The sequence below is a fragment of the Sciurus carolinensis genome, chromosome 4 (genome assembly GCF_902686445.1).
Source record: "Sciurus carolinensis chromosome 4, mSciCar1.2, whole genome shotgun sequence".
Classification (NCBI taxonomy): Eukaryota; Metazoa; Chordata; class Mammalia; order Rodentia; family Sciuridae; genus Sciurus; species Sciurus carolinensis.
This window is the reverse complement of record NC_062216.1, coordinates 43,229,605-43,255,904: the sequence shown is the minus strand read 5'-3', so window position 1 is coordinate 43,255,904 and position 26,300 is coordinate 43,229,605. Positions and strand designations below refer to the sequence as shown.

The 26,300-nt window shown below is 38.8% G+C and overlaps 1 protein-coding gene across 2 annotated transcripts in view; it reads left to right on the top strand.

The window, feature by feature from the left end:
- The first annotated feature begins 11,128 nt into the window (after positions 1 to 11,128).
- Positions 11,129 to 26,300, top strand: part of Zdhhc2 (zinc finger DHHC-type palmitoyltransferase 2) — a 66,236-nt gene continuing 51,064 nt past the window's right edge. The window contains exon 1 of one of the 2 annotated variants that reach the window (XM_047551420.1): positions 11,129 to 11,497. In XM_047551420.1, coding sequence (XP_047407376.1) covers positions 11,371 to 11,497 — 127 coding nt within the window. In that variant the 5' untranslated portion in view covers positions 11,129 to 11,370. The remainder of the gene's footprint in view (positions 11,498 to 26,300) is intronic. The other variant, XM_047551419.1, reaches the window with a different exon arrangement.

Sequence of the window (26,300 nt, the reverse complement as noted above, 5' to 3'; positions counted from 1 at the left end):
AATTTAACTCAAGGAAAGCAACAGGGTTTGGTTGAACCTCTGGAGAGTTGGGTGACCATCCTCACCTCCTACCCCAGATTTTAGGGATGAAGGGAGACAGATAGTGGCTCTGTCTCACAGAAGGTCTGATCTTCAACGTCAGTCTGGGGGAGATGGAACAAATTGTGTCATATGTGGTCATCTAATCCTCTAACTGCCTCCCATTGATTGGACCAATCAGAATCCATAGCGCAAAGGAGTCCTTTTGAGATCAGTTGGAAAAAGTGGAACCTCCACACACACCAGCACCACCACCCACGTCACACAGAGATCCACAAATGGCTCTAGAAGAGCAAATGGAAATATCCAACACGGGAGTCATTTAAAATAGCCGAAGAATGTTCTGCTTTGGTAAGATTCCAGTACTGTTGCATACAATTTACACCTTTATACTAAAAATTGACATCAGCAATGTTTGGGGAACATATGTTGGCAGGAAATCATTCATAGAAATATGTCCAGATTTCACATTAGTTGTGGACAATTTCACATTTAGACATAGACTGTGTTTTAGGTCCTGGCAATTGAAATTGGTTCTGAATCTGGATATACATATCTCATACCAGATTTTATTAAGTATTGGTAGTATATAAACTGCAGGACATTTTTGGTGATATACCAGTGAACCCCCGATGCAATTATCCCTATTCAAATAAGAGATGTAAAAGTGGACATTTTCTTTAGCTATACTTTGAACTTCCCCCAGGCAAGTTCCTTGTTAAAACCCAGATTTTCCCCCTGCAGTCCCCTATGGAAAACCAAACTGTAATACTGGTACTTCAGTGATATTTCTCAATATCTAGCTTATAATATGATCTTGTGGTGCAACTATGATAAAACTTCCTCTTCTCTTCGGTATCTCTAGAAACAGATTTAATGTTCTTCCAAATGAGACTGTTCCATTATATAATTGACACAAATATACTTTTATTCTATATGAGGGTACATTCTGGTAAAAATAATCCCACCCACCACTGTCTATTTAAGATGGAACTTCTGTACCATTCTTTAGTCTCACAGTGGTTGCCTCTGGAAGCTGGAACTATCTTCCCAAACCTCCTCCCACCCCCGCCCACTGAGAGGATGGTTTTGTTTGTCATAATGCCTAAGAAAGGGACCCGTGGTTTTGGTGTGGGTAGATGCTGAATGACCTGCAGGGCTCAAAACAGTCCCACACAATAGTTGTCTTGCTCAAAAATGCCACAGCATCTTAGCACCTAAGTGATTCTTCCACTTTTTCTAGGTTAGACCTTTTATCCTTGTATATTTAATATCCTGGTGTATTTAGTACTCTTTTAATAAAATCTCACCTAGAACATGAGGGGTTGGAAAATGAAATGATTTTTCACAGCTGCATCCCTCAGACTCTGAGTAAGCAGCAGAGTTAAACAAACCAAAACCAAATGACAGTGTGAGAGTTGTTAGACACTTGAAGGAATAACTGAAGGATAAAATCCTGAAAGGAAACTAAAGATGTGACCTCGCTTATCATCCAAATGGATGGGTGTACATAGCCTCCTGTGAAACTGAGAGATACAGCCATTCTCACTTCTCAATTCCACATTTCTTTTCTGCATTCGACTTTGAGGTTATATTCTAGTGAACGTTATAGTTGGCGGCCAGAGACTTTGCTCTTTCATAGTGACTGTGAACCCTGTGACTGGATTACCACGGCCTCCTCACCCCTGAGGCTCTAATCCTCTATTTCCTTTCTGTAGACACCACAACCATTGGGATCTTCTGTTCCTTCCTCTCTCCCACATCCCTCATCCAATTGGTCCTTGTGTCTTTCCTACAATCTGTTCCTTCTTCTCTAGCCCCTTGGTCACTATCCCAGTTCAAGATTTCACTTTTCTTTAGCTAGACGGGAGTTCTCATGCTTTTTGTTTCCCCACCGGTCAACCTTATTCATCATTGTGCTTTCAGAATTATCTAACTTAAATCTGATACCTCATTCTTCTGCTTAAAATTGTTTAAAAAACTTTCTATTGAACTTTGGGTAAAATTCAAACTCCTTTGAATGTCAGTCAAGGTCTTTTTGTCTTGTTTTAAAGACCCAATACCTACATCATCTTTTGACTATTCCCTACTCTAAGCTCCCTTGTGATTAGTTGACTGTTTGGTCTTAGGTTATTTCTAATTTTTCTTATGCTTTCTTTTATATGCAGGGCTGATCTCTGCAAACCACATTTCCCAGGCTCTCTTGCCATCTGACTTCTAGGTGAATTTGCATGCTTGAGCACTCTCTCTTTCTCTCTCTCCACCTCAACCTATTTCCAGAAGTGGCTCAATCCCCTCCAAGTTCTCCAGTATCTGTGAGGTTCCCCATTTGAAGCTTGGAAATACAACTTTCCCTTTCTTCACCCAGTCCTAGGGGTGGTAGTAACTTTCTACAGTTGTTAATCTTGTATTTGTCTCACCAATTCCTGGTTGCTCTTTCAATTGTTCCAACATTTTTAAATTTAATTTCCTATATTAAATTCCTCCCACTGAAATGCCTGAGTCTTGCTTTTCTGACTGGACCTTGACTGATACCCTCTATATTCAAGGAGAGAAAGAATTTACTGTGTAAGAAAACCATACCTTCCTTTCTCCATGATGCAAATTCTTACTTGTTCTTTAAACTTTAGCATGAGTTCCACTTTTTCTCTGAAGCTTCTCTATTAATGGAACATTGAGTCACTTTTCCCCTGTTGTTAATGTACTTGGTACATTACTACAATGAGCATTTATCTTATTATTGGTAGTGTTTGCATATTGGTCTTCTAACTAGCCTATAAACTCCTTGAGGCTACAGACCATGTTTTTAAAATTTTAATATCTCTAGTATCTTGGCACACAGCAGGCAAACAGTAAATATTTGCTAAATAAAACACTACAGAAGTTTTGAAAAGTTCCTAATCATATTTAATCATATTTAGTCATATCAACCTCAATAGGTTGATAATTTTTAAATTTTGCAAACATATCAGATTCTTTAGCTGTTTTCTAGTGATGATAGTTATAACTGACTTAAAAAAATACTTTTAGTCAAACTAGATACTTTATTCCAATGCTGGAGGCACTATCATCCACTGCAGGACTTGCTATTTAACAAAATAATAGAATATTGATCTTTTAACTTTAGTTTCAATCTCAGGAATTTGTATTCAAGTATGTGTATTCATATAGAGATGCCATTAAGGGGTAATTATAAATTTTCATGATTAGTAATGGGTCACAATGTAACCACAGGAAAAATTTCATTATCACATCATGAGTAAATAAAGTCCAATTTGCCTTTTAGAACTGTATAAGTTCTAGTTAAATCAACATAGTTTTCAACAATTCACAAAGAGACTATGCCAAGTTGTCAAATCTCTTCTGCTTCCTGGAATCTAAAAAAATAAATGTTATATTTAATATTCGATTGAACTTAAAGGAAAGATTAAAAGAATGAAAATGTTATTACCTAAACCTATTATTTTGTATAGTGTGTAAAACTCAAAATCTTGAATCTTTTGATGCTGAACCCTCAACAATTATACCAAGTGTTTGAAAAGCCAAAACCCATGCTATCTTACACTCCAGATACAAAGGTTACTGATATTCCCTGGCCAGTCTAGCATCTCATAGCATTACCCATTACCAAAACCTGAAATATGAGCAGGGAAAGGCTTTATCAACCAGTGAAATAATCCAAAGAAACTCAGAATATGGAGTATCTAAGTATCACTTGAAAATAATTATGGACTCTGAGACTCTGAGCTACAGAACATAATTTATACTGAATGAATGCTAGCTTATGGAAGAATCCCTGATGATCAAATTTTTCTTATACAAATCCAAAACCAATATGACATTTTTGTTAAAAGTCATCATTAAAAATTTATTCTTTATTTTTCCTCCTCTTTTTGAAGGCTAGAGAAAAAAAGGCTCTTGGGTTATTTTCCTCCCATAATTATAAAATACAACATGAGCTTGATTTCTAAGTTACATTTAAGTCTTTGACAACATTTGGAAATACTTATAAAAATTAAACATTTTTTAAAGAATCATTTGATTCCTTCCTTTTCTTTTCCACTTCCCTTTCCTTCCTCTCCCTTTCCCTTCCTTCCTATTCCCTTCCCACCCCTCCTCTTTTCAGGAGAACATGTCTTGAACCAGAACCAATGTGGGTTTGTACAGACCACTGGGCAAGACACATGAATTCTCCTTCTGCCCATACCTGCTATAAAGAAAATGTAACATGACTAATCTAGCCTACAACTTGATAAAGGTTAATTTATTCAGTTATTTGTCAGATGTCCAATGATTATCTGCTCAACCAAAAAACAGAGTCCTGATAACCACTGGATGAAGATAGACCATTCTGTTCTTTATAGGTGAAGTTACTGAAGAATAAAGTTACATCATCAAGCACGGATGGTTTAAATTCTTAATCCAATATTTAGATTTATATACAAGAATTTGAGTACACAACTTTATCCTAATAAGTTTCTTCTTGCAAATATTTTGAAATGAATCAATTCTATGCAAACCTCAGGTTCAACAATCTATGGTATTATCTCTATTATGATCCACAAGGCTCCTTACTCTTATGACTCCATCTTCAAAGGAAAAAAGTTCCTGATACTGTAAACCTAAAATACTCTTTGACACTTCCTATTACCTCTCAGTTTTTAAAATTTTTTACAGACTGCATTTTGGTTCATTGTACACAAATGGGTATGGTACATCATTTCATTTCTATGGTTGTACACAATGTAGATTCATACCATTTGTGTAATCAAACAAGTACTGTAATGATGTAATCATACATGTAATGATGTCTGTCTCATTCCATGATTTTTCACACCATCCCTCCCTCTCATTTCCTTCTACATAATCTAAAGTTCTTCCATTCTTCTCTCACTCCCCACCCCACCACCCCCATTATATATCATCATCCACTTATCAGGGAAAACATTCAGCCTTTGGTTTTTTGGGATTGGCTTATTTCACTTAGCACGATATTCTCCAATTCAGTCCATTTATTTGCAAATGCCATAATATTATTATTCTTTATGGCTGAATAATATTCCATTGTGTGTACATACCAAAGTTTCTTTATCCATTCATCTGTTGAAGGGCATTTAGGTCTCACTGTTGTTTTTATAAAACAGTGGAAGTATAATTAGATAGGAGACATTTTTGTTTCGTACACATACATACATTGTACTTACATTGTTTCTTACATAAAACCCTTCTTTTGAATATTCAGACAGGTATAATGTCAAGTCAGTTCTGTCCAACACAACTTCCTACAATGATGGAAATGGAAATATCCTAATTCCATACTTTCCAACACAGTAATCACTAGCCAAGGCTATTTAGTATTGTAAATGTCATGTTTGCAATTAAGGAGCTGAATTTTTATTTAATTAGTTTTGATTTTAGTTTTGAATCCTATGTATGGCCAGTGGCACTTATAGGACAATGCAGATCTAGAGAGTGTGACCTGAAGGGCATCAAGTAGTCTCCTCTGTCCCCAAATTCTTGTATCCTATTTCTCAAGGTGCCTCAGTCTCTATGAGTTGAAACAGACCCTCTAAGAAATGGAATGCAGGATAAAATTAAAACTGTGCCACAGCAGAACCTTCTGGAGTCCTGGGAATGTCCCCATCTTGATTTGGGTGGTATATGTATGTGTAAACTCATCAAACTTGAGTTCGATAATGAGTGGTTGTTTTGGTTTTGATATCAGTCATTGTGTGAGTCATTGCAAAATATTTAGAGGTGAAATAATTGGGTTATGGGAGCCTTAACCTAATCAAAGTGTTAATCTACTGATTAGGATTAACTGGATAGTAGCTGTAGGTAGCTAGGTTGGGACTGGAAGAGGTGTACCATTGGGGATATGTCTTGGGGTTTGTGTTTTTTGTCCTTGTTGAGCGGAGCTCTCTCTGCTTCCTGAAGGTCATGTCTTGAGTCACTCACCTCCATCACACTCTTCCACCATGATGTTCTGTCTCATCTCAAACCTGAGGCTGACCGTCTATGGACTGAGACCTCTGAAACTGGGAGCCCCAGAATAAACTTTTCCTCCTCTAATTGGGCTTGTCAGATCTTTTGGTCACAGTGGCAAAAAGGCTGATTAAAACAGTGATGACCAGGTATTCACCATATTTTTATGTTATACCTCAATAAAACACTAAAAAAGAAAAACCCTCTGGGCCAGTCAGTGTTTCAACACAGGTCAACTCTAGTTGACTAACACACACACACACGCAAAATATTTCTGCAGGTGTAGAGGTGCCACACAGAATCAAAAGAAAGCCTGGAAAGCCAAACTTGAGTTAGAACAGAGGAAGCTGGGCATGGCCAACATGCTGCTACCAAGAAAGTTTGCTTAGAATACCACTGCTGGCCTTAACACCACTGGACACTTGAAACCACTCTAGCAATTGAACTCTCAACTCGACAACGGTCTCACCTAATAACCTACAACTGAACATTTGCCATCATATCAATCTTAAAAATCCATGCTGTAGCTGCTAATCCCTGGAGAGGGAATATTTGCTCACCTTTTGGGTTCATGAACCCTGCCCCTTCCCATTTAGGGGTAATGGAGGGGTCAGTGTAGGCAAATATATTTAATTGAAAATTTCCAGTTTATTTATTGTACTGGGGATTGAAACCAGAGGCGGTTGAACACTGAGCTATATCCCCAGCCATTTCTTTTTTCTCTTTTTTTATTTTGAGACAGGGTCTCACAAAGTTGTTGAAGCCAACCTCTAACTTGGGTTCCTCTTGCCTCAGCTTCCCAAGTCACTGGGATTACAGGTGTGCACACCTCACCTAGCTCCAATTTATTTTTATAGAGATTAACCTGGGTGCAAACTATAAAGAAGGGACAGCATAATCAGAGTGACTTGCTATATAGAAAGGGACTTTTTTTGTCTTTTGAATTTTCTGAATAGAGTTGATATTTTTATTAATTGATAATTAGCCCCTAAATTATAATATAAAGCTGTATAATTACAATATAATTATAATTATATGTAATTGATCATTAAGTTATAATTTATAATTGCCTTGATTAAGTTCATGGTTGATGTTATTTAATCTATTAAAAAAAAGATGTCAGGAGAGCGGCACCACTTGGTATGTGCCTGCCACCTAGTGGCAGGACACACTAACACTACAGTACAGATCCTGGCGTGCTTGAAAGGTGAGGTAGGTCAGTTTGTCCCACTTTACAGTTTTACCAGTGTTTTGTGCCAATCAGTATACTTCTATACTTAGATCTTTGAAATGATCTTTCATTCTATACAATTTCATCCCAGGATAACTGAAAATATAAATTTATGGGGGCCAAAACACATCTAAGCATTATATCATCCACACATTTCCTAAGCAAGATCCCTTTCTAAGACAGCTTCTATTTTACATGTGTCCAGAAATATGTGGTTTGGGTGTGTGATTCTTCTCCTGGAGAATATCCTGATTACTTGTAAACATGCGAATTAACACTAGTCACTGATGTCATGGATTACTGGCTTCTAAAGGAATACTACCATCCCCCCCAAAGTGATAAGAAAATAATGAAAGAGGATTTATCAGGATTTTTGCACACATCTCTAACAAGGATGGGAGAGTCATGAGTAAATGAGAATAGAACCAGACCTCCTTCAGCTTCATTCCTTCCAATCCTTACAACATTGAGAAGGCAGGTGTTTGTTAAGTACCATAGGTTATTGGCAGCATCTACAGTTTCTCACACGTCTGAGAGTAATAAAATCTTATATTTCAAATATGTATTCTTACTGCAATGCTTCCCTCTAAGAACACTTTCAAAAGGAAGGAACACCTATGAAGCAAGGGATTGAATGAAGTCAATAGAGACAGGTGATTTTACTGGAAAGGTGACATGAGGTTGGCATAGGCAGTATGGAGGTCTGTGCTCCCTGAAACAAGGTGAGTCTGCAGCTGCCTTCGTGTGGTTAGCATGTTATCTTGATTCGTACTTGCAAAGGAGTAAATGAAAATTTAATCCAGATCTGGAAGTAGGAGGAAGATTTGGAGTATTTGCCATGAAGTCAAGATAGATTTGAGGTTTGGGGACTGAAGAATCTAGTTTTTTCATGGAAGCAGAATCTAATCATAGGAATTTGAAATTTTGAAAGCTGAATAACATTAAGGAATTTGAGCACACAGAGCATCAGGCAGAAGCCTGGTAAGGATGGAGTTATGGTCATCAGGACCTGGGTGGAACAGGTGAGGGGCTTTTCTCCCCTTCTCAGGTGCTCTCTCCCCTCACCCTCCTTTCCTGGCTGACCCCTTCCCTCTTCTTTCCCCTAAGATTGCCCTCTCTTTTCTTTGCTGTAGCAGACTCCCTTTTTCATAAGTGGCCATGTCAGTTTTGGTTACACATGAAACCCACAATTTCTTGTGACTTCTGCATATCTAAGTTAAAATTGGTGAGTTGAAACTTGTGTATCTCTCTGAAGAGTAACTCTCTAGTACAGTTTCTTAATTGTCACTTTCAAAAATATTCCTGTTGATATAAAATCCTAAAGAAGGGGAGGGGGGAATCAAAGCCTATTCTTAAAAATAAAAGTAATCCTTCTAGTCCTTCCAGTTTGGTATCTAAAGATTGGTTACTGACCAAAGAGCTTATATTTGTGTGTATGCTTATGCTTAATTAGAGACTATGTGAAGATAAATCCTGTTGGTGTGTGACTTTAGAGACAATTCTTCCTGTGCCAGATTTTATTTATATATTTGTTTGTTTGTTTATTTATTTATTTATTACTGGGGATTGAACCCAGGGGCACTATACCACTGAGCCACATCCACAGCCCTTTTTATTTTTTATTTTGAGACAGGGTCTAAATTGCTGAGGTTGGCCTTGAACTAGTTTGTGATCCTCCTTTCTCCAGCATGGGCCACTGTACCTCCCAACCCCCCGTTAGATGTTTTTTAAAGATAATAGGGAATGCAGAACTCAGAAATAGTTGTGCCCTTAAAATGGCAAAAAGTAGCAAAATATTCCACAAATATTAATATAAATATGAACAACTGAATAATATTTTAGGTAATAAAAATGTGGCCACCAAACTTAGTTACATATGCGCAATCTTCCAAAAGGCTAAAAAATGATATGAAAATTGTGAAGAATGCCCTTCCATTCTCAATCTCAAGGCCCTGTAAGATGAGGAACAGCACAGGACATTGCAGCATCCAGTATCTAAGGAGGCACACACAATTTGCACCTTCTTCAGGGCTCCGGGTGAAACTTGTTTTTATTCCTCAGTAGTCACTACTGACTTTGAATCAAGTGAATGTCAAGGTATTTCAGTTCTGTTAGGGACTTTTAATTCTTCTTAGTCTCTTGTATTTATTTTTGTGAGTGGCCTCATAGGGGCCACGCAGGCACTCTACCACTAAGCCTCACCCACAACCTCCTTAGTCTATCCTGATTAGAAGCACAAGGATTTTTCCATGGGAAAAACTGAGAACTCAAGGAAAATTATATTATTATACTCATCTACCCTATGGAATGTCCAAAAAGAATATAAAGTGCTACAGAAAAACAAAGTGGGATGGAACTTTTCTTATTTTGATGATTCAAGATCCTATAGAAATTTTCTACGCATTTTTGAATGGAAGTGAAAAGATCATGAGAGTAATGTAGTAGCTATTTCAGTGGAGATTAGCTTGCTGTTTAATCCCGTCACAAAAACTAATCACAAAAGAGAGCTTAATTTCTTTGACTGAATTCCTGTAAATCAGACCTTCATACATGAATATGGAGTAATTTCATTTAATATGGTTGCTCCATAGTGTAAATATACATATTTAGTAGGTTAAGTAAAATTATGGTCATTTCATATAATAATTATGTTTTCTAATTCAGATACACTACATTGATTTAAGGGGTTTCCTGTGGAATCAGATGCGTTTATAATCAGATGAACTTGAAAAAAAAAAGGAAACTCTCTTAGAAGCATTTGTATTTTTTTCTATTCATCTATTATAAAACCGGTAGGTTTGATTTAACTATCCTTAAGTTCCCTTCCAGCGTTTTAAGCAATCACTTTAGAAGCAGCCATATGCTAAATTTAGAACTGCCACAACAAAAGAAAATTTTGTAATAACGAATGGGGGGGGGGCAGGGGAAGAGTGCCATGCAGGAACCATCAGACTCTTGGGAGGGGGCAATGGTAATGGTTGCTCTTACAATCACTAAATAATTTAGCAAAAGAATTAACATTCTCCAAGTAAACAACTTTTACTAACTCCAGTGGTCTCTGGATTCATAATCCAAAATGCTTCTTCCTCACTCTACATCTCCTTACACACATGAAGACAACTCTGCAACTTCCCTTAGCAGGGCATTTCTGACACTGCCCCCACCAAAAAAAAAAAAGAAAAAAGAAAAAGAAAAAGAAAAAAGAAAAAGAAAGAAAAGAAAAATAAATAAAACACCCATTCAGGGTAGTAGATAAAGTAGTGTTTCTCACGGCCAAACACGGTATTTTCACAAGTCAAGTACCTGGCCGCATCCCCTCTACCCTCCATCAGTTTGCCGGCGCCGGCGCCTACAACTTGAAGCGAGTACGTTCCAAGCAGGATGCAAGGACATTCATTGACCTCAGCGCCCACCGACGTTCCAGAGGCGTATTCATCGCGATAAGCACCGGTTCCCTGCTGGCCCGGGGCAGGTGCAGGGTCCCGTCCGCGGAGAGCCAGCCCTCCCGGGTCTGCATGGTCGCCCCTGTCCCTTTCCCAGCGCGCGTCCGACCCAAAGTGTGGCGGTTCCTGTTCCCCAACTGCCCAGCGAGGCGGGCGCCTGGGGAGGGTCACTCTGTCCTCTAACCCGCAATCCCTATGAGCAATGTCGAGCAGCCCCGGGGCTCCCATTTCCACCAGTTTACCCCGGAATTCAGGGTCAAACCCGGAGGCAGTGGGGCCAAGGTGGGCACCCAGTGGCGAGGGGGCGAGAGACGCCCCGAGTCCTCAGAAAGCCCGCCCGAGGGCGCAGCGGCCGCGCCGAGGGAGGCGGCGGGGCGGGGGCGGAGCAGAGCCTCCCGCCTCCTCCTCGTCGGCCTCCTCCCCCTCGGCCTCCTCTCGCAGCCGCCGCCTCCGCCTCCGCCTCCGCCGGGCTGAGCAGCCGGGAGTCCGCGGCGCTGGCTCGTAGCTGCGGGATGGGGAGTTAGCGCCACGGCAGCGGCAGTAGCCGCGGCGCAACCGGCCGCCGCCCCCGGGCCCGTCCCGCCTGGGGCGCGGGGCGCGGCCAGCCCGCCCAGAAGCCAGGCCCGCGGGCGGCGGCAGCGGCAGAGCTGGGCAGGTGGATGCGGCTGGAAGATGGCGCCCTCGGGCCCGGGCAGCGTCAGGCGGCGGTGCCGGCGGGTGCTCTACTGGATCCCGGTGGTCTTCATCAGCCTCCTGCTGGGCTGGTCCTACTACGCCTACGCCGTCCAGCTGTGCATAGGTGAGTGCGCGCGTCTGGCGCCGGCCAGCGCTCCGGCCCACCTCCGGTCCCGGGAGGGAGGGTACCCTCCCCGCAGCCTCCGCGCTCTCCCCTCGCTCCTACGCGGCCCACCGCGACAGTCCCGGGACGCCCGGAGCCCAGCGCACTCCGCCGCACTTCCACTCTCCCCACCCAGTCTCCTCTGCGCCCTGGGCGCTGCCAACTAGCTGCATCTCCGCTGTCACCGCGGCCCTCAGCAGCCTCCGGGCAACCTTCTAACACTCGCTTTACCCTTGCCTTCCCCTCTCAGCCCTCGGGTTACCGTGTCACCTCCATCCCAGACACACGCAGCCCAGCACCCCCGCTGCTTTCCGTAACAACCGCCATTCCAGCCACACCCCCCTCGATGGGCAGGACTGTACCCGCGACAACTGTGGTCTCAGCTGCCCGCAGCCTCCGCGGAGAAGTGAGACCCGGAGGCTACGCTGGAGGCTGGAGGGCTCGGGAGCTGGGCCCAGGATCCGAGCTGCGCCAGACCCATAAGGGGATGGCCTCTGGTGGCAGATCCTTTTCTGGTTGTCATGAATCCACTTTTTAAAAATTTGTGACAGCGCTCAGGGGCGTTTTAGCTACCTTTATGATTTGAGAATTGCCAGTTGGATACTTTCTAGTTAAGAAGAGTTGGAGGGGGATGAACTGCTAAAAAGTATTTTCGAAGACATGCAATACACAGGACCATCACTTAGATGTGAGGATAATGGGGAGGGGAGATCCTCTGAGGTTTTTGTATCAACGGAGCCAAATGGCCCCAGTCAAGTTCGAGGCTCTTGAATCGGTGGGTAGAGTACTTTCAATGGGAAGACTTTTTTATTTTTTTAAGTTGATTATGCACATGCAGGGAATGCAATTATGCTGGCTTCTACTTCAGAGATTTTGTGAAAGCTGATCTGGGTTATCGGAAAAAATAAAATGTTAAAATAGAGGGCAGTCTTTCTGCCAGTGACTTGTGGATGCTTTCTGTGTTTGGTGTTCCTCCTAGCAAAGTGTTTTTGCTCTATAAGCATTAGCCTTGAGTGGAAAAGAGGAAAAGCTTAAATGATAGCCTATTTAGTAGAATTTAAACATTTTTAAAGGTTCAAGATTGAGACGTTAGAATCTTACCTCAAAATTAAGAAATAGGGTCCAAATAATTCACCAAAATAATTGCTGACATAACTTTTTAGAGAATTGAGACTACCCATTTCATATAATTTTTAATAGTTTTAAAATCTGCAGTTAGGACTTTGTTTACTAGATTTAAAGATAATGTTAATTCAAAAAGGAAAAAAATGAGACTATGTACAAAAAAAGAAAAAAAAAAAGATTGGGCTGTACTGACATCTTCATGACAGTTCTTCTAGAGATGTGCTATTCCAACTCACATATAAGGTATAGGAACAAAGTGAGGAATGTGTGGGGGAAAAGCATTGCGATTTTATACTAATAGTTAATATTAAAATAGCTTGCCTTACTGCTGTATGCTGCATATGTTACATAACTATTAGGAATCTTTGTTGGATTTTATTCCTTCACCTTGTAGAAATAATAATAATCTCAATTAACTGGTGCAAAGGAGGAAAGTCCTAGAAGGCCTTCATTATCAAAACAGGCAGCTTATTTTCCTGTATTATCACATTAGGCTAAGAAGCTTAGCCTGGCACTGTGTCATGTCCATCAGGAGGAAGCTTTTGAAGACAGAAAGAGTTTTTCCTCTCTAACAGGTACCAGGTACCTGGGTGGTCTTGCTGTATTGGCTAGACTAGTGATGGGTGAGGAATTACTGTTATATATGAACCATATTTTTATATATACTTTATGTTTAAGACAAACTTAAAGTACCCATAAAATCACTTTTTTCATAATTGACAATTTGACTAAGAGGGAGAATGCCTATTTTTACACTATGTAAGTGTCATGGCCTATTGTTGATACTTGACTTGGTGATCCTAAGTGAAGTCTCCTGCCACTCCTTGTCACTGCCTACCTGGCCTGGCACACATGCCTCCCACAGTGAAAGCAATCAATATGTGATCTTGATCCCCAGTGCCAGGAAAGATAAATAAATGATCTTGAATAAACAAATAAATGATTCTGAGGCAATATCTCCTAGGTTGTCAGAAAGTAGTTTTTGTATTTTTATTGCCCTAGAAACACAAAAGGAAGTAATCATGAAAGGTTTAGATCCTAGTGTCTAGAAGACAACAAGTTGAAGCTGAATTTGATTCTAGAGACTATGGCAGTTTGGGAATAGTAAACTCCAAAAGCCTTGCATAACCTTGGTTGGGTGTGAAATTGAGATTAACTGTATAATTCTTTTCTAGGCACTGGGAAAGATGGCAACTAGATTGATGCACAAAACCAGCCTTGGTTGCTTTTCACAAACAAAGAAAATGGAATGCCAGCCCCCACCCCCACTCCTAGCATTAATCACATTTCATTTTGCCCTGCCCTTGCTGGGGTTTTTCCCCTCTTGGAAATTGCTATTTATAGTCATATTTAAAATTTTTCTCATATAAAACATTGGCCAGGGTTGGGTCCAAAAGGTGTGGGGGTCAAGGCTGAAAAGTAGAGGAGGTAGCAAACAAACAGGATGATTTGCCCTGGTCCTTCCTTCCACATCTGCTGTCAGCCAGGAATGACCCTGGATATAAATTGCTATGTGCCCTTTGCTGAGTGAACTGCAATTTAGGAGTAGTGCTTATCCTGGTATCCTTGGAAACTGGAGATAATGATTCCTCATTACAGTTAGTTTCTATATTTAACTGTGTGCATGTGTGTGGCTCTCTAGGCACTTTTTCAGTTAGCATAAATTTTTCTTCATGTTTGTATTGTATAAAAATAACTTTTTGGAATATGTGTATATATAAAATATGTGGGATATATAGATAGTGTGAGAGTCAAGTGTTTCAGGTATTGCTGGCTTCTTTTTTGTCTTACTTGTCTTTGATTTCTTTGATTATTAACTGTCTTGTTTTCCATATAATAAATTCAAAGGGTAAAATTTGTAAGGTTGTTCTTCAGGGTGCAGAACTAGAGGAAGAAGGGTGGTTCACAGCCTCAGACATGCTTGATTTGGTGTACATACTGGACCCTGTTTATGTTTCACAGATCCACTGTGGTAGTTATTGGGTTAACTTTGCTTGTTGTAGAAGGTAATTGAAGTTTTCCTTTTAAATGCTAACATTTGTAATCGTTGTAACTATTTTTAAACTTTCATTTTGTTATAATTTCAAATTTACTAAAAACTTTCAAGAGTGTTATATGAAACTGCCACATATTCTCATTTAACCATTTTGGTTTCCATTTTTTCTACAGTGTATTACTTCCCTACTCTCATTATGGGCAGGTGCTAGGAGACCTTTACTGTTGTGTTATACACTCATATAGTTCCATGTTTACTTATGCTTTTTCTTAAGTCATTTTTAAAAAACCATGAAGACTGAAGGGCTCAGAGGTCTTCTAGGCCAACCTCTTCCTGTATTATGAATGAAGCAATTAAATGTTCAAGAGTTACTACAAATTTTGTCCTTTCTTCAAGCTACCCAGTGAAGGTGTCAGCTATGACTTTCACTGTTGTAGCACAAATGCATCACCAAATCTCCTAACCAAGTGAAATTGTTTAGCAAGTCTTTTTAATCTTCTCATTGTATTTGTTGTTTAGTAAGAGTTAACACAGCTCTTAAAGTAAGCCAACAGCCTTTATACAATGACTTCAGAGTTTTAGAAGGCTATATAGCTTGGGCCAGAGAGTGAATACTTCTGGCTTTGCTAGCCACATGGTCTCTGTTGCAACTCCCCAGCTCTGTTGTTGTGGAGAGCAACCACAGAAAATACTTTACAAACCGGTATGATTGTGCTCCAGTAAAACTTTATTGACAAAAATAGTTGGCAAATCAGATATTTGCTGACTTTTAGGATATGTTAGAACTTATACCACTAGATCACTGAGACTTTAATTCACAGTAAAATAATCTTTCTTATAAACATTCCGCAGCAATGATTGCAATCTCTTATATTCCCCACATTACTGGAGATGTTTAAGAATTAAAAGAATTAATCCACAAACTTAAGGACCAATTCGATAGATATATAGTTATGTTTTCTATTTTTCATGTAAACAAATATTCATGAGGATAAAATATATAAAATCTTATATTCTGTTAGGCTCTGATCTACCATTAACTCAAGGCCACTGCAAGTTCAAAGATGGAAATTGATGGGTCTCTAAAGTGCCTTCCAGCATGAAATGAATTTGAACCAAACAGAAAAGGAATTTTTATTATTATTTGTAAATGATCACTTTATAAACTATGTAGGACATAAGGTTATTTTTTTTAAGAGCAGACAGATGACCTTGGGGATACAGATGTTACTATCTATATGTGGTAAAATAATTTGAAATCAAACAGAAGACACATACATAGAAAACTGATGCATATAAAACATTTGATGCCTAAATTCTTTTAAAAATGATTTCTTACTGACAATAATATTGTCAAATATATTCTGTGATTTTTCTTGATATTGTTAAATATTTTAAAAGTTGAAGTTGTGTGAACCAAGGGCTTAAAATGTCAACATTCTTTCAGATCTAAAATTCAAATGTACAATCTATGTTCCAAATCCTTGATCCACTACATTTGTCAATATAAATGGTTCAGGGGGAGGGAGGGACATAGAAGAAAAGATACTACTTAATTTTTTCTTGGTTTCATTTAGTTTGTCATTGAATTATTTTTCTTTTGCTGTATTAGACATAGATAACACATCATTACTGTTTGATTTTCATTTCTTTTAGAGATAATTTACATAAAGCAGTTAACATAGTCTCAGCATGTAGGGATGTAATGTTAAATAAACTAATTTTTTTGTGATTTTTTTTCTTAGTCTTATTTAACCTGTTTGGGGCATGAGAACATCCAATTACATGATGGAAATAAATAAGAGAATAGGATGTTGCCCTCAGAACGTCATTTAAACTAAGGTTGATTGTAGAAAGGCTTACTTTCAAAACCTTCCTGAAAATGACATTCATGCCATTAAATACTTACTTAAGTGTTTCTAGTAATTAGAAGCTGAGGGAGGTTTCTTAAATCAAGGTAATTTTCCCTAGGGAAAGTGATCCACAAGATTAGAAAGAAGTCAACTCCTGAAGCTTGCAGAAGGGTCATTCCAAACCATTCATTGACCCCTTGTAATAGCCAGGTATCTTCCTCCCCAGAAATGACTTGGAGGAGAACTTCATGGAGATCTTTCCTTAATAGCTAAGAAAAAATATTGCCTGTGGCAAGAATATAAAACTGGAAGCCTCTGCCAGCTTGGGCAGGAGGAGAGAGGTATTATCTCTTCTGGGCAAGAGGTAGGAGAGCAGAAATAGAAGATGATACGTAGCACTCCTGGGAACCTGGGCATAGGTTGTTGGACCAGTGGGAAAGGGTAATCAGTAGATGCAGACTGATGGGACTCTTAGGTAATAGTGAATTCAAATCATGTTATAAATCTTACTATATATGTGTGTGTATGTAAATATATATATGAAATCTTACATATATCTTAATATATATGTGTGTGTAAATATATAAAATAAATATAAATTAATTTATTAAATATAAATTTATATATATATATATATATATATAAATCTCAGAATAAGTTTATGACCACAAGTTTTTGCCCCTGATATGAACTGGTCTGCATTTACTCTGCTGTCAGCTCAGGACCCACATGTGACTTGGGTGAAACTGGGCAGAGAACTTCATGACTAAAATTCATTGAATCCGTGAAAAGACTGGAGGACCTAGTTTGGAAAATGGACAGAAACCAAGAGAAAGTTGATGAATCCAAACTGAGATTATACTGGTGGAGGAAGGGCCTTCTGGAGGAACCACTGCCCTGGTGACCAGCCACCAAGGAGCTGTGGAACCACCACTGCTGTCTGCAGCTTTGAAAAGACGGTTTGAGCTTCAGCTCCACAGGCCAAGTGCAACTTGTTGCATCCATGTCACAGGCAGTGGGTTTCAGCAAGCATGGGTATTTGATCTCTTCTGGTTTCCATGATGAAAAATAGTGCCAGAAAGATAAATAAATAAATAAAGCAAGAAAACAAAAAACAAAGCAACAACAAAAATGGGAAGTATATTCCAGAGGTTAATATACAAGGGGTTGAGGAGTGCTCAATGCGATGTTCCCCCCACTGATTTTTTTCTTTCGTTTCATTTGTCATCTTGATGGAAAATTTGTGATTTCCCTTCACAGAAAAATAGAACTATGACTTAGATTTCATAATTTGTTCTGCCGATTTCATGTACTTTGACAGCTGAATCACATCTCCCAGCCTTCTTTTCCGTAGGAATTGGTGGGTTCCTGGTTCCCTTGAGATTCCAGCACTCTCTTTGTGATGACTGTAAAAATAACTGCCTTGTCTAACTTGAAAATGACAGATTAGAATATGGCATAGATTCTTAATGCTGTCTGTTGGGAAAGCAAAATCTCAAAGATCATTAGGAAGACATTTTTAACATGTGAATTTATATTATTGCATATTATAATTTAGAAATACTACAGAGAATTAATAAAAACATAACAATTGAAGTTTTTAATAGTCCATTAGAAAAACTGTTGAAATATGTTTTATAACTCTTTCAGGGGAATTTGATTAACACGTATTGATTGTTACATCAATCAGATGCCAAGAGTGGAAAAAGTGAAATTATCAGGGCAGAGGGAAGGAGTTGGGGGCGGTGGGGAAAAGGTCAATTTTCATTGTATTTGAAGGGTATGTGTGGAGTGAGGTAACTTAAAACTGAGACTAGGGGCTGGGGGTGTAGCTCAGTGGTAGAACCTATCTATGCCTTGGCTTGCTGTCTTAAAAAGTTTATGATAGCAATGAAGAAGCCAACTTGGATGGCCTGGGGGTTTTCCTTTAAAAATTATAGCACCACATTTTTGTAACATTTATGTAGCCTCTTTCCTAATGTGACTTTTCACCTGACTATAACTTTTAAATTGTTATAAATACCAGCGCCCAAGGTGAAACCAATCCATTTTTATTTGGGAAGCAATTATGTATGCTGTGTTTATCATCTCAGCACTCCTCTGTGCTTCTCTACTTAATGGTTGTTCATATTAGATATGTCATTGATTACATTTTAAAAATACAAATGAAGTGCTTTTGTAAATACCTGGATTTTAGTTCTCTGCCAGTGTTTCCCCATAGTATCCTGAAATTTCCCTCCATGTGAAGTGTGCAATTAAGCATTTTTGCCGTACTTTAAGTTAATTTGACCTCTTTGGATTTATTCACCAGCATTGCTACCCCAAGGGAGGAGCAGGATAGTCCAGAGGAGTCTATTAAAACAACAACAACAACAACAAAAAGCTTTGTCATGGTTGTCTATTTTCTTAGTTACAGATAAAATTCAATTTGTGTCTGTGTGTTTATTGCATTATGTCAAAAACTGAATTTTCTTGAATTTGAAGGGCATGTATGGAGTGAGGTAACTTAAAACTCAGACTAGGGACTGGGGTGTAGCTCAGTGGTAGAACCTGTGCCTGGCATGTGTTAAGCCTCAGGTTCAATCCCCAGCACCAAAACAAAAACCCCAGAGCGGATTGTGCCCCCGATCCCTTTGGGGGCCCATGGGTTATCTTAAAGAGGTAGGAAACTGCATCTGAAGTGTGGTCTTTCAGCACAGTTATAGAGGCATGAGAGATGGCATGATTTAAAATAATGTCTGTAATGTACACATAATCCACAGGTTGAGTACTGTAGTGGAAAAGAGCCTGCAGTAGAACAGCTGAGCTTGAGATGTAACAAGAGACACGTGATGCCATTTATAGAGAAAAGACTTTCAGTTATGAACTTCAAGCTGAAAGTCATAAGCCTGCTTCCAGTAGCAGGGGCCCATAAGTGGTCAAGTTTATTACCAAGTGGGCAACTTGATGTGACATGTAGTAGGAAGAAAGGCAGTCAGGGATTTATGCATTTAACTATGACTTATGATTATCTAGGGCTTGCCTAGAGAGGTCAGTTAATGTGGAGAGATAGAGGGCAGAGACCAGTGTGACCTAATCAAGGCTTTAGTTATAGTACATTTTAAATGAAATACAGCTTATTTCATGACTACTACATACTGAAAAATAATATATATAGAACTGAGAACTGTATGTCAGAGGGGAAAAGGTGGCAGTGATTCACTATAGGCTGTCATAAACTTGCCCGTTCAAAATATAAAATCCAAGAATTGAATGCATTTTGACCAGCCATCATTTTTGGGACACCCTTTACATTCATTGAGGAAACATCTACTGACTGCTCTTGGGGTTTATGTTATAGTTGGAATGGAGAGAAGAACAAACAAGAAACATACATAAGTGGGTTATGTAACTTGCTGGAGGGTCCTAATCATCATGACAAAAAGCAAAACAGCAGGGCAAGAAGGATTGGGGAAGCCAGGGGAAGTTTCAATTTTAAATCAGGTAGCAGAAGTGAGCAGGGGACTCTTAAGTGAAGACCTGAAGGACCTGAGGGATCTGACTATGCTGGTGTTAAGGAGAAATACATCTCAGGCAGAGGGAGTGGTTATTATAAAAGCCCTGAGCAGGGTTCTGCCCAACATTTTTCAGGAGGAGCATGGAGATCATTTGGGCTGGAGAAGAGTGAGCAAGGAAAAGGAGGTGATATGATCAGAGAGGTAGGGCGGAGGTACAGCTCATGCACTTAGGTCATCATGAGGATTTTGGCCTTAATTGGAGTGAGATGAGAAATCATTATAGAGAATGGAGGAGAGAAGTGACATTAGTTTTAAAAACCACTTTTCTGGCTGCCCTAGAACCTGAACTACTGTATAAGAGGAAATGATGGTGGACTCAACTATGGTGTGGGTATTGGAAATGGTGAAATGTGGTTAGATTCTGGATGTATTTTTAAAGTAGTGACAACAGAATTTTCTGACAAATATGAGTTGTGAAAGAAAAGAGCCAAAAATAATTCCATTGTTCTTGTTCTGAGCAACTGGAAAGATGGAGATCGATCAAGATGCAGAAGGCTGTGGGTAGAGCAGAGTCACAGGGAAGGGATTGCCTAGGTTTGTAATGGATACGTAGATGTTGAAATAGAGATGCTGAAGAGGCAGTGTCATATAGGAGTTTGGCATTTGGGGGAGAGGTCTAGAATGGAGGAATCAGTTTGGAAGTCTTCGGCATATCAATTGATTTAAAGACTCGACAACAGACAATTTGTTCTCCCAAAAGACAGACTGTAAATTGATCAGAGAAGTGGACCAAAGATGGCCAACTTTGGGAACTTAGGAGCTGAGTAGAAGGTAGCAAAAACTGAGAAGGAATAACCCCTGAGGCAGAAGAAAACTAAGAAAATGCAGTTTCCTGGAGCCTATCAAGGGAAGGGCATCCAGGAGGAGAGAGGAATCGACTTTTTGACAAATGTACTCATAGATCAAGTAAAATGAGGCCTGAGAATTGAACAGTGTGGACATTCAGCCCTTACGTTTATTACTGACTTTTGGATTTAATGTAAAAGCATTACCAAAAAGTCACATATGCCTACATGTGAATTGCAGATGTCTGAAATAATTCTGTCTAAAATTAAAAGACTTTCCTCTGTTGGGTAAACTTAATTTTCTTTTTATCTGGAGATGATATACAGACAATGTCATGGGTGGTAACCACGTCTGGTTTGTGTGTCATCGCAGCACTGGTGCCTGACAAGCTAACATGTAGTAGCTTTCAGGACATTTGCTTTTTAAAATGAAGAATGAATGAATGCCCACGGAATTGTTTAATTTGAGCCTGTGAACAAAGTGACATTTCAAGCATCAAAGAACATTGAATCCTTCGTGAAAGGATTATCTGTTTTAGCTTTTTATTTTCTATTCATTCAGGATGTTCATAAGTTTGTAATATTTTTATGATTTCACATATAACAAAATATTTTCTTTCTGGACTTCAACATTTATACTAAGGATTTAGATCATAACATTGTAGAACTGATTTGAAAATTTAAAAGATAATTAGTAAATTATAATCTTTCTATAATAATAAATAATAACAATTTGAAGTGTGAAAAATATTCCCCCAATGTGCTTATAAAACAATCACTAAAAAATAAATGAAATGGATTTGCAGGAAGCATTCAAATTTAGCTTTGCCCAGACATTCTGTAATCTATTTTATTAGTTTTCAGATAACTAAAACCTCCCATTCGATTGATGAAATTATTACCCATGATATATTAAAAACAAGAAAGACTTTCTAAAATGTATTTCAATTTCTTCTTTCCTTGCCTCAGATTTCTTAAACAGAGAATACTGAATGTACTTTAATTCTGACTTAAAGCTATCAATCTGAGACAGATAGATGTAGCAAGTAGTATCCAAGAACTGCAGAGTCTTAGGATTTTACATTCACAGTTTCACTTAACTTGTATTGACTGTAGAAGGTCAAGGAGGAGTGGAATTTGTCATTTTGCCCTGGCATTTTTCTGGATCTCAAACACTGAGAATCTGGGCAGACTCATGAATGAGCTACTTCATAAGTGGAAATGCCCAGCAAGGCATCTGCATCTGAACAAAGCTTTTTTTCTTCTTTTACATATAACTTCTGGGATTTTTTTCTTTCCTTTTTTTTTTTCTCCCTACTGGGGCACTCAGTCGAGTACCCAGGGGCACTCGAACACTGAGCCATGTCTCCTGTCCTATTTTGTATTTTATTTGGAGACAGGGTCTCACTGAGTTACTTAACACCTTGCTTTTGCTGAGGCTGGCATTGAACTCACTATCCTCCTGCCTCAGCCTCCTGAGCCACTGGGATTACAGGTGTGTGCCGCAAAACCCAGCAACTTCTGTGATATTTTTTTTTTCCTGAAAATATGAAATGACAAAAACTGCCATGCGAAAATGACCAGAGATGAGAAAGAAAATTTTAACTGAAGTTGCATATTAACTTAATTTGTGGTTCAGAATAGACTCTGAGGCAGTTTATTTTGTTTTTGATTGCGGTAAAATATACAAAGCATAAAAATGTACTGTTTTAGCCATGTGTAAGTGTACAGTTTGGTGGCATTAAGTATATTAACATTGTTGTGTAATCATTGGCATTATCCATCTCTAGAACCTTTTCATCTTCCCAAACCAAATCTCTGTACCCCTTAGATGGTATCCGTTACCAGCCCTGACAGCCACCATTCCACTTTATGCCTCTATGAATCTGACTATTCTGAGTACTGCATATGAGTGGAATAATACAGTTTTTGAACTTTTTTATCTGGTTTACTTCAATAGCATAATGTCTTCAGGATTTGTCTGTGTTGTAGCATGTGTTAGAATTCCATATTAAAGGCTGAATAATATTTCATTGCATATATATATACCACATTTTGTTTATCTGTTCATTCACTGATACACATTTTAGTTGTTTCTACCTTTTGGCTATTGTGAATAATGCTGCTATAAACAATATGTAAAAGTAACTATTCAAGTCCCTGATTTAAATTATTTTAAGTATATACTTAGGAGTAGAATTAATTCCACTGTGTTAATTTTTTTGAGGATTACTATACAGTTTTTTTCCAGAGCAGGTGATTTTTTTTTTTTTTTATGGAAATGTGATCCCAGGGAAGTCTGTATATGCCCTTGTAAACATGTGGAAATTTGAAGGTTCCTAGAGATATCCATGAGATGTGTCAATGTCATTGCAATAATTTTTAGTACTGTGGTTCAGCAGGAAAGTAGATGGGCAGGGAATTATGCAAAGTCCCATTTTGCCCGTGTGGTTGCCTTCATTACTGCTTATTTTGTCCATGACAACAATCCTGGCCATCAGGCATGCTCAGAGTGGAAAACTTGAGAGCAGCTGGCTTACTGTGCAGCCAAGAATTTAACCTGTTTTTGAGAAACTATAGTCCAGAGTAGAAAGGTAACAGAAATTTAAATCCTTTAAAGAAAAACTTGTTACCAAGTGCAAATGGTACTTCAACTGGGTAAGCTCCGGTCAGTAGAGTGAAGTGGGAAAAACATTCTGTAGATGCATTGGTAGCCCATGGTATTAATTATGGACTAGATCCTGATCTGCAACCCAGGGACTGATTGTGATTCATGAATGAATAGCAAGGTTTTTGTAGTGCCTGCAGGTCTAGTGTAAACCAAAGATCTATGCTTATAATTAGGAGAGAGATCCCAGCAGGAAACATGAGATGCAGCTCTCACATTGAGCAGAAGAGACTCATTCCAAATATTGATGGCTATATTCTTTAATTCCTTACACAATTTTTATAACTTCTCATGTACATTAATGAATACATTCAGATATAATCCAGTGGTATTTGTATATTGCTCTGTTATAGTGTGTCTTACAAAAGTAGTAAGTAGCAAATCTTCATCTGTGGGTCACAGTTACGATTTGCTTTTGTTGCAAGTGAATATACCTACTGTTTCAGCAGTGTGTCAGTTTTTGCTGGTGTTATACATAAATGCAGCATAGGGTGAGGGTATAATTTATTGCAAGTAAGAAGGGAAAGGCATTATGTGATGTAAGCTGGGACCAAAGAAAGATCATGTATGAGAACTTAATAAAAATAACTGTGAAGTTGCTAAAGAAAAAATGCTGCCCAGTGATCCGGTTCTGAAGAGAAAGCTAGCAAATAGTTTGATAGCCTTGCTTGTTTTCATTGATATTATGACCCAGTGCTATACTGTCGCAATTATTGCTAGTGCCAGTGTTGCTGTAAATCTTTTAGTTCATCTCTTCAAGTGCACCTCTGTAAATTCTATTCCATTATGAGCACAAAGGTTGGAATTACAACCTTACATAGTTCCTTCCTCTGGAGAGTTGGAAAGTACTATAGAAGTGTCAGATAATTTTTATGAACCCAGAAATAAATGTGTTATTTGTGCATATACTCTGGTCATATAGTATTCAACATGTAGCTGCTAACCCCGGGGTGGTGTTTCCTTGGAGAGGCAAAGAAGAATCATTAGTGTGTCTGCTTAACAAATCAAACAGTTAATGTTTGGTAGTGAAAAAAAAAAAAAAGTACTCTCAGTATCGTCTTCTGTGATAATTCCTAGTATACCTAGTAATGAGAAACTGATTTAATGACATTAAATCATACACTATAAAAATAGTTTCTACCTGATCACATATATTTTTAAAATGAAGAAATAACCAAAATACAAGTAGAACTTTTGCTTGCTACCAATACATTCATACAGACATATTTAGGAAAGAGTTTCAGTAGTTATATTGGGCAAGACACTTGCCAAGCCTTTCCAATTTAAAAATTTTGGTTCTGACTAATGAAGGGAATGTTTCAGGATATAAATCCCTACCTACCTCCTGGCCCCTGACACCATTTTTTTTTTTTTTTTTTCTATTCTGGGGATTAGACCGAGGGGCACTTTACCATTGAGCTACATCCCAAGCCCTTTTTATTTTTTATTTTGAGACTGACTTTCCCTGAGTTGCTGAGGCTGGCCAAAGAGACTGGGATTACAGGTGTGTGCCACCACACCTGGCTTGACTTTCCCTTTGATAGTAGAGTTCTACATTGTGTGTAGAACCTCAACAGGTAGAACCTTATTGAGGGTGTAGTGTCCACCACATACTTTTTTTTTTTTTCTTTTTTCTTTTTGGGTGCACGTAAGTCAGTCATAGCTTCTCTGGTGGTTCCTGAAGGAGGGCATTTAGAATTAGAAAGGAAGGGATTTGGAGTTGAAAAGATTCAATGATTGTAGGAACTATGAATTGAGTTGCAGCATTGTGTACAGAATAAGTAAACTTACAGCTGTACTGAAATCTGTACAACTTGCTGACACTGGGAGTCTCTTCTATTTTAATTTAAGACAGAAAGATTAGAGGATTCCATTGAGTAAGCTTCAAAATGAGGACACTAAGATCAAGGGGCCAGCCTTGAGACCAGATTTCCTTATTTATCTTCACTGCTTAATACAGTCAGTGGTTCAGGAATTGCCTTTCCACTTGCCAAGGTGAAAGTCGCTGTGTGTTTTTCAGGGCCATAGTCAGAGGACAGTCTTTATTCCTCCTTCAGAACTGATATATTGAAAGGCATCCACGTTCCTAGCCTTCAGTTAGTTAAGTTAGATTTTACACCATTTCTGTAGAGTAGAGCTACCTTAGAGCAATGACTTGGTCATCAAACTGCTAAGGAAATGATGTTTTAAATCTGCCATCTCTAACAGCATGGCTGAACCTGGAGGAGCTTATGCTAAGTGAGATAAACCAGCCACAGAGGACAAATACTGTATCATTCTTCAGTAAGGGATCTGAAACAGTCAAAATCAAAGAAACAGAGATGAAATGTTTGGTGGTTGCACAGGGCCTGGAAGGAGGGACAAATGAGTTGTTGAATAGGTCTAAAGTTTTTCAGGTAGGTTGGATGAATAAGTTCTAGAGATCTGCTGTGCATCATTATTCCTATACTTAATACTGCTGTATCATGAACTCAAAAGATTTTTCAAGAGAGTTATGTGTTCTTATCATAATATAGAACAAAGGAAAATGAAATGATGTTGGGAGCAGGAGAGAAATGCTTCTAACTTGGAAGATTTTCATACATATAAGAATTAAGAATTAGCAATCAAGGACAACTCCACATTCTGTCCTTCTTAATATCAGTTTCTACAAGTGAGGGATGTACTTTTGGAGTACAGACCTCCAGAATTCTCTTTACTTCACTGAGACTGGAGATCAGGAATCCCCTGTCCCAGTGCCTGACTTCCAATGACACCATCTCCCTCTTGCCCTAGGAACT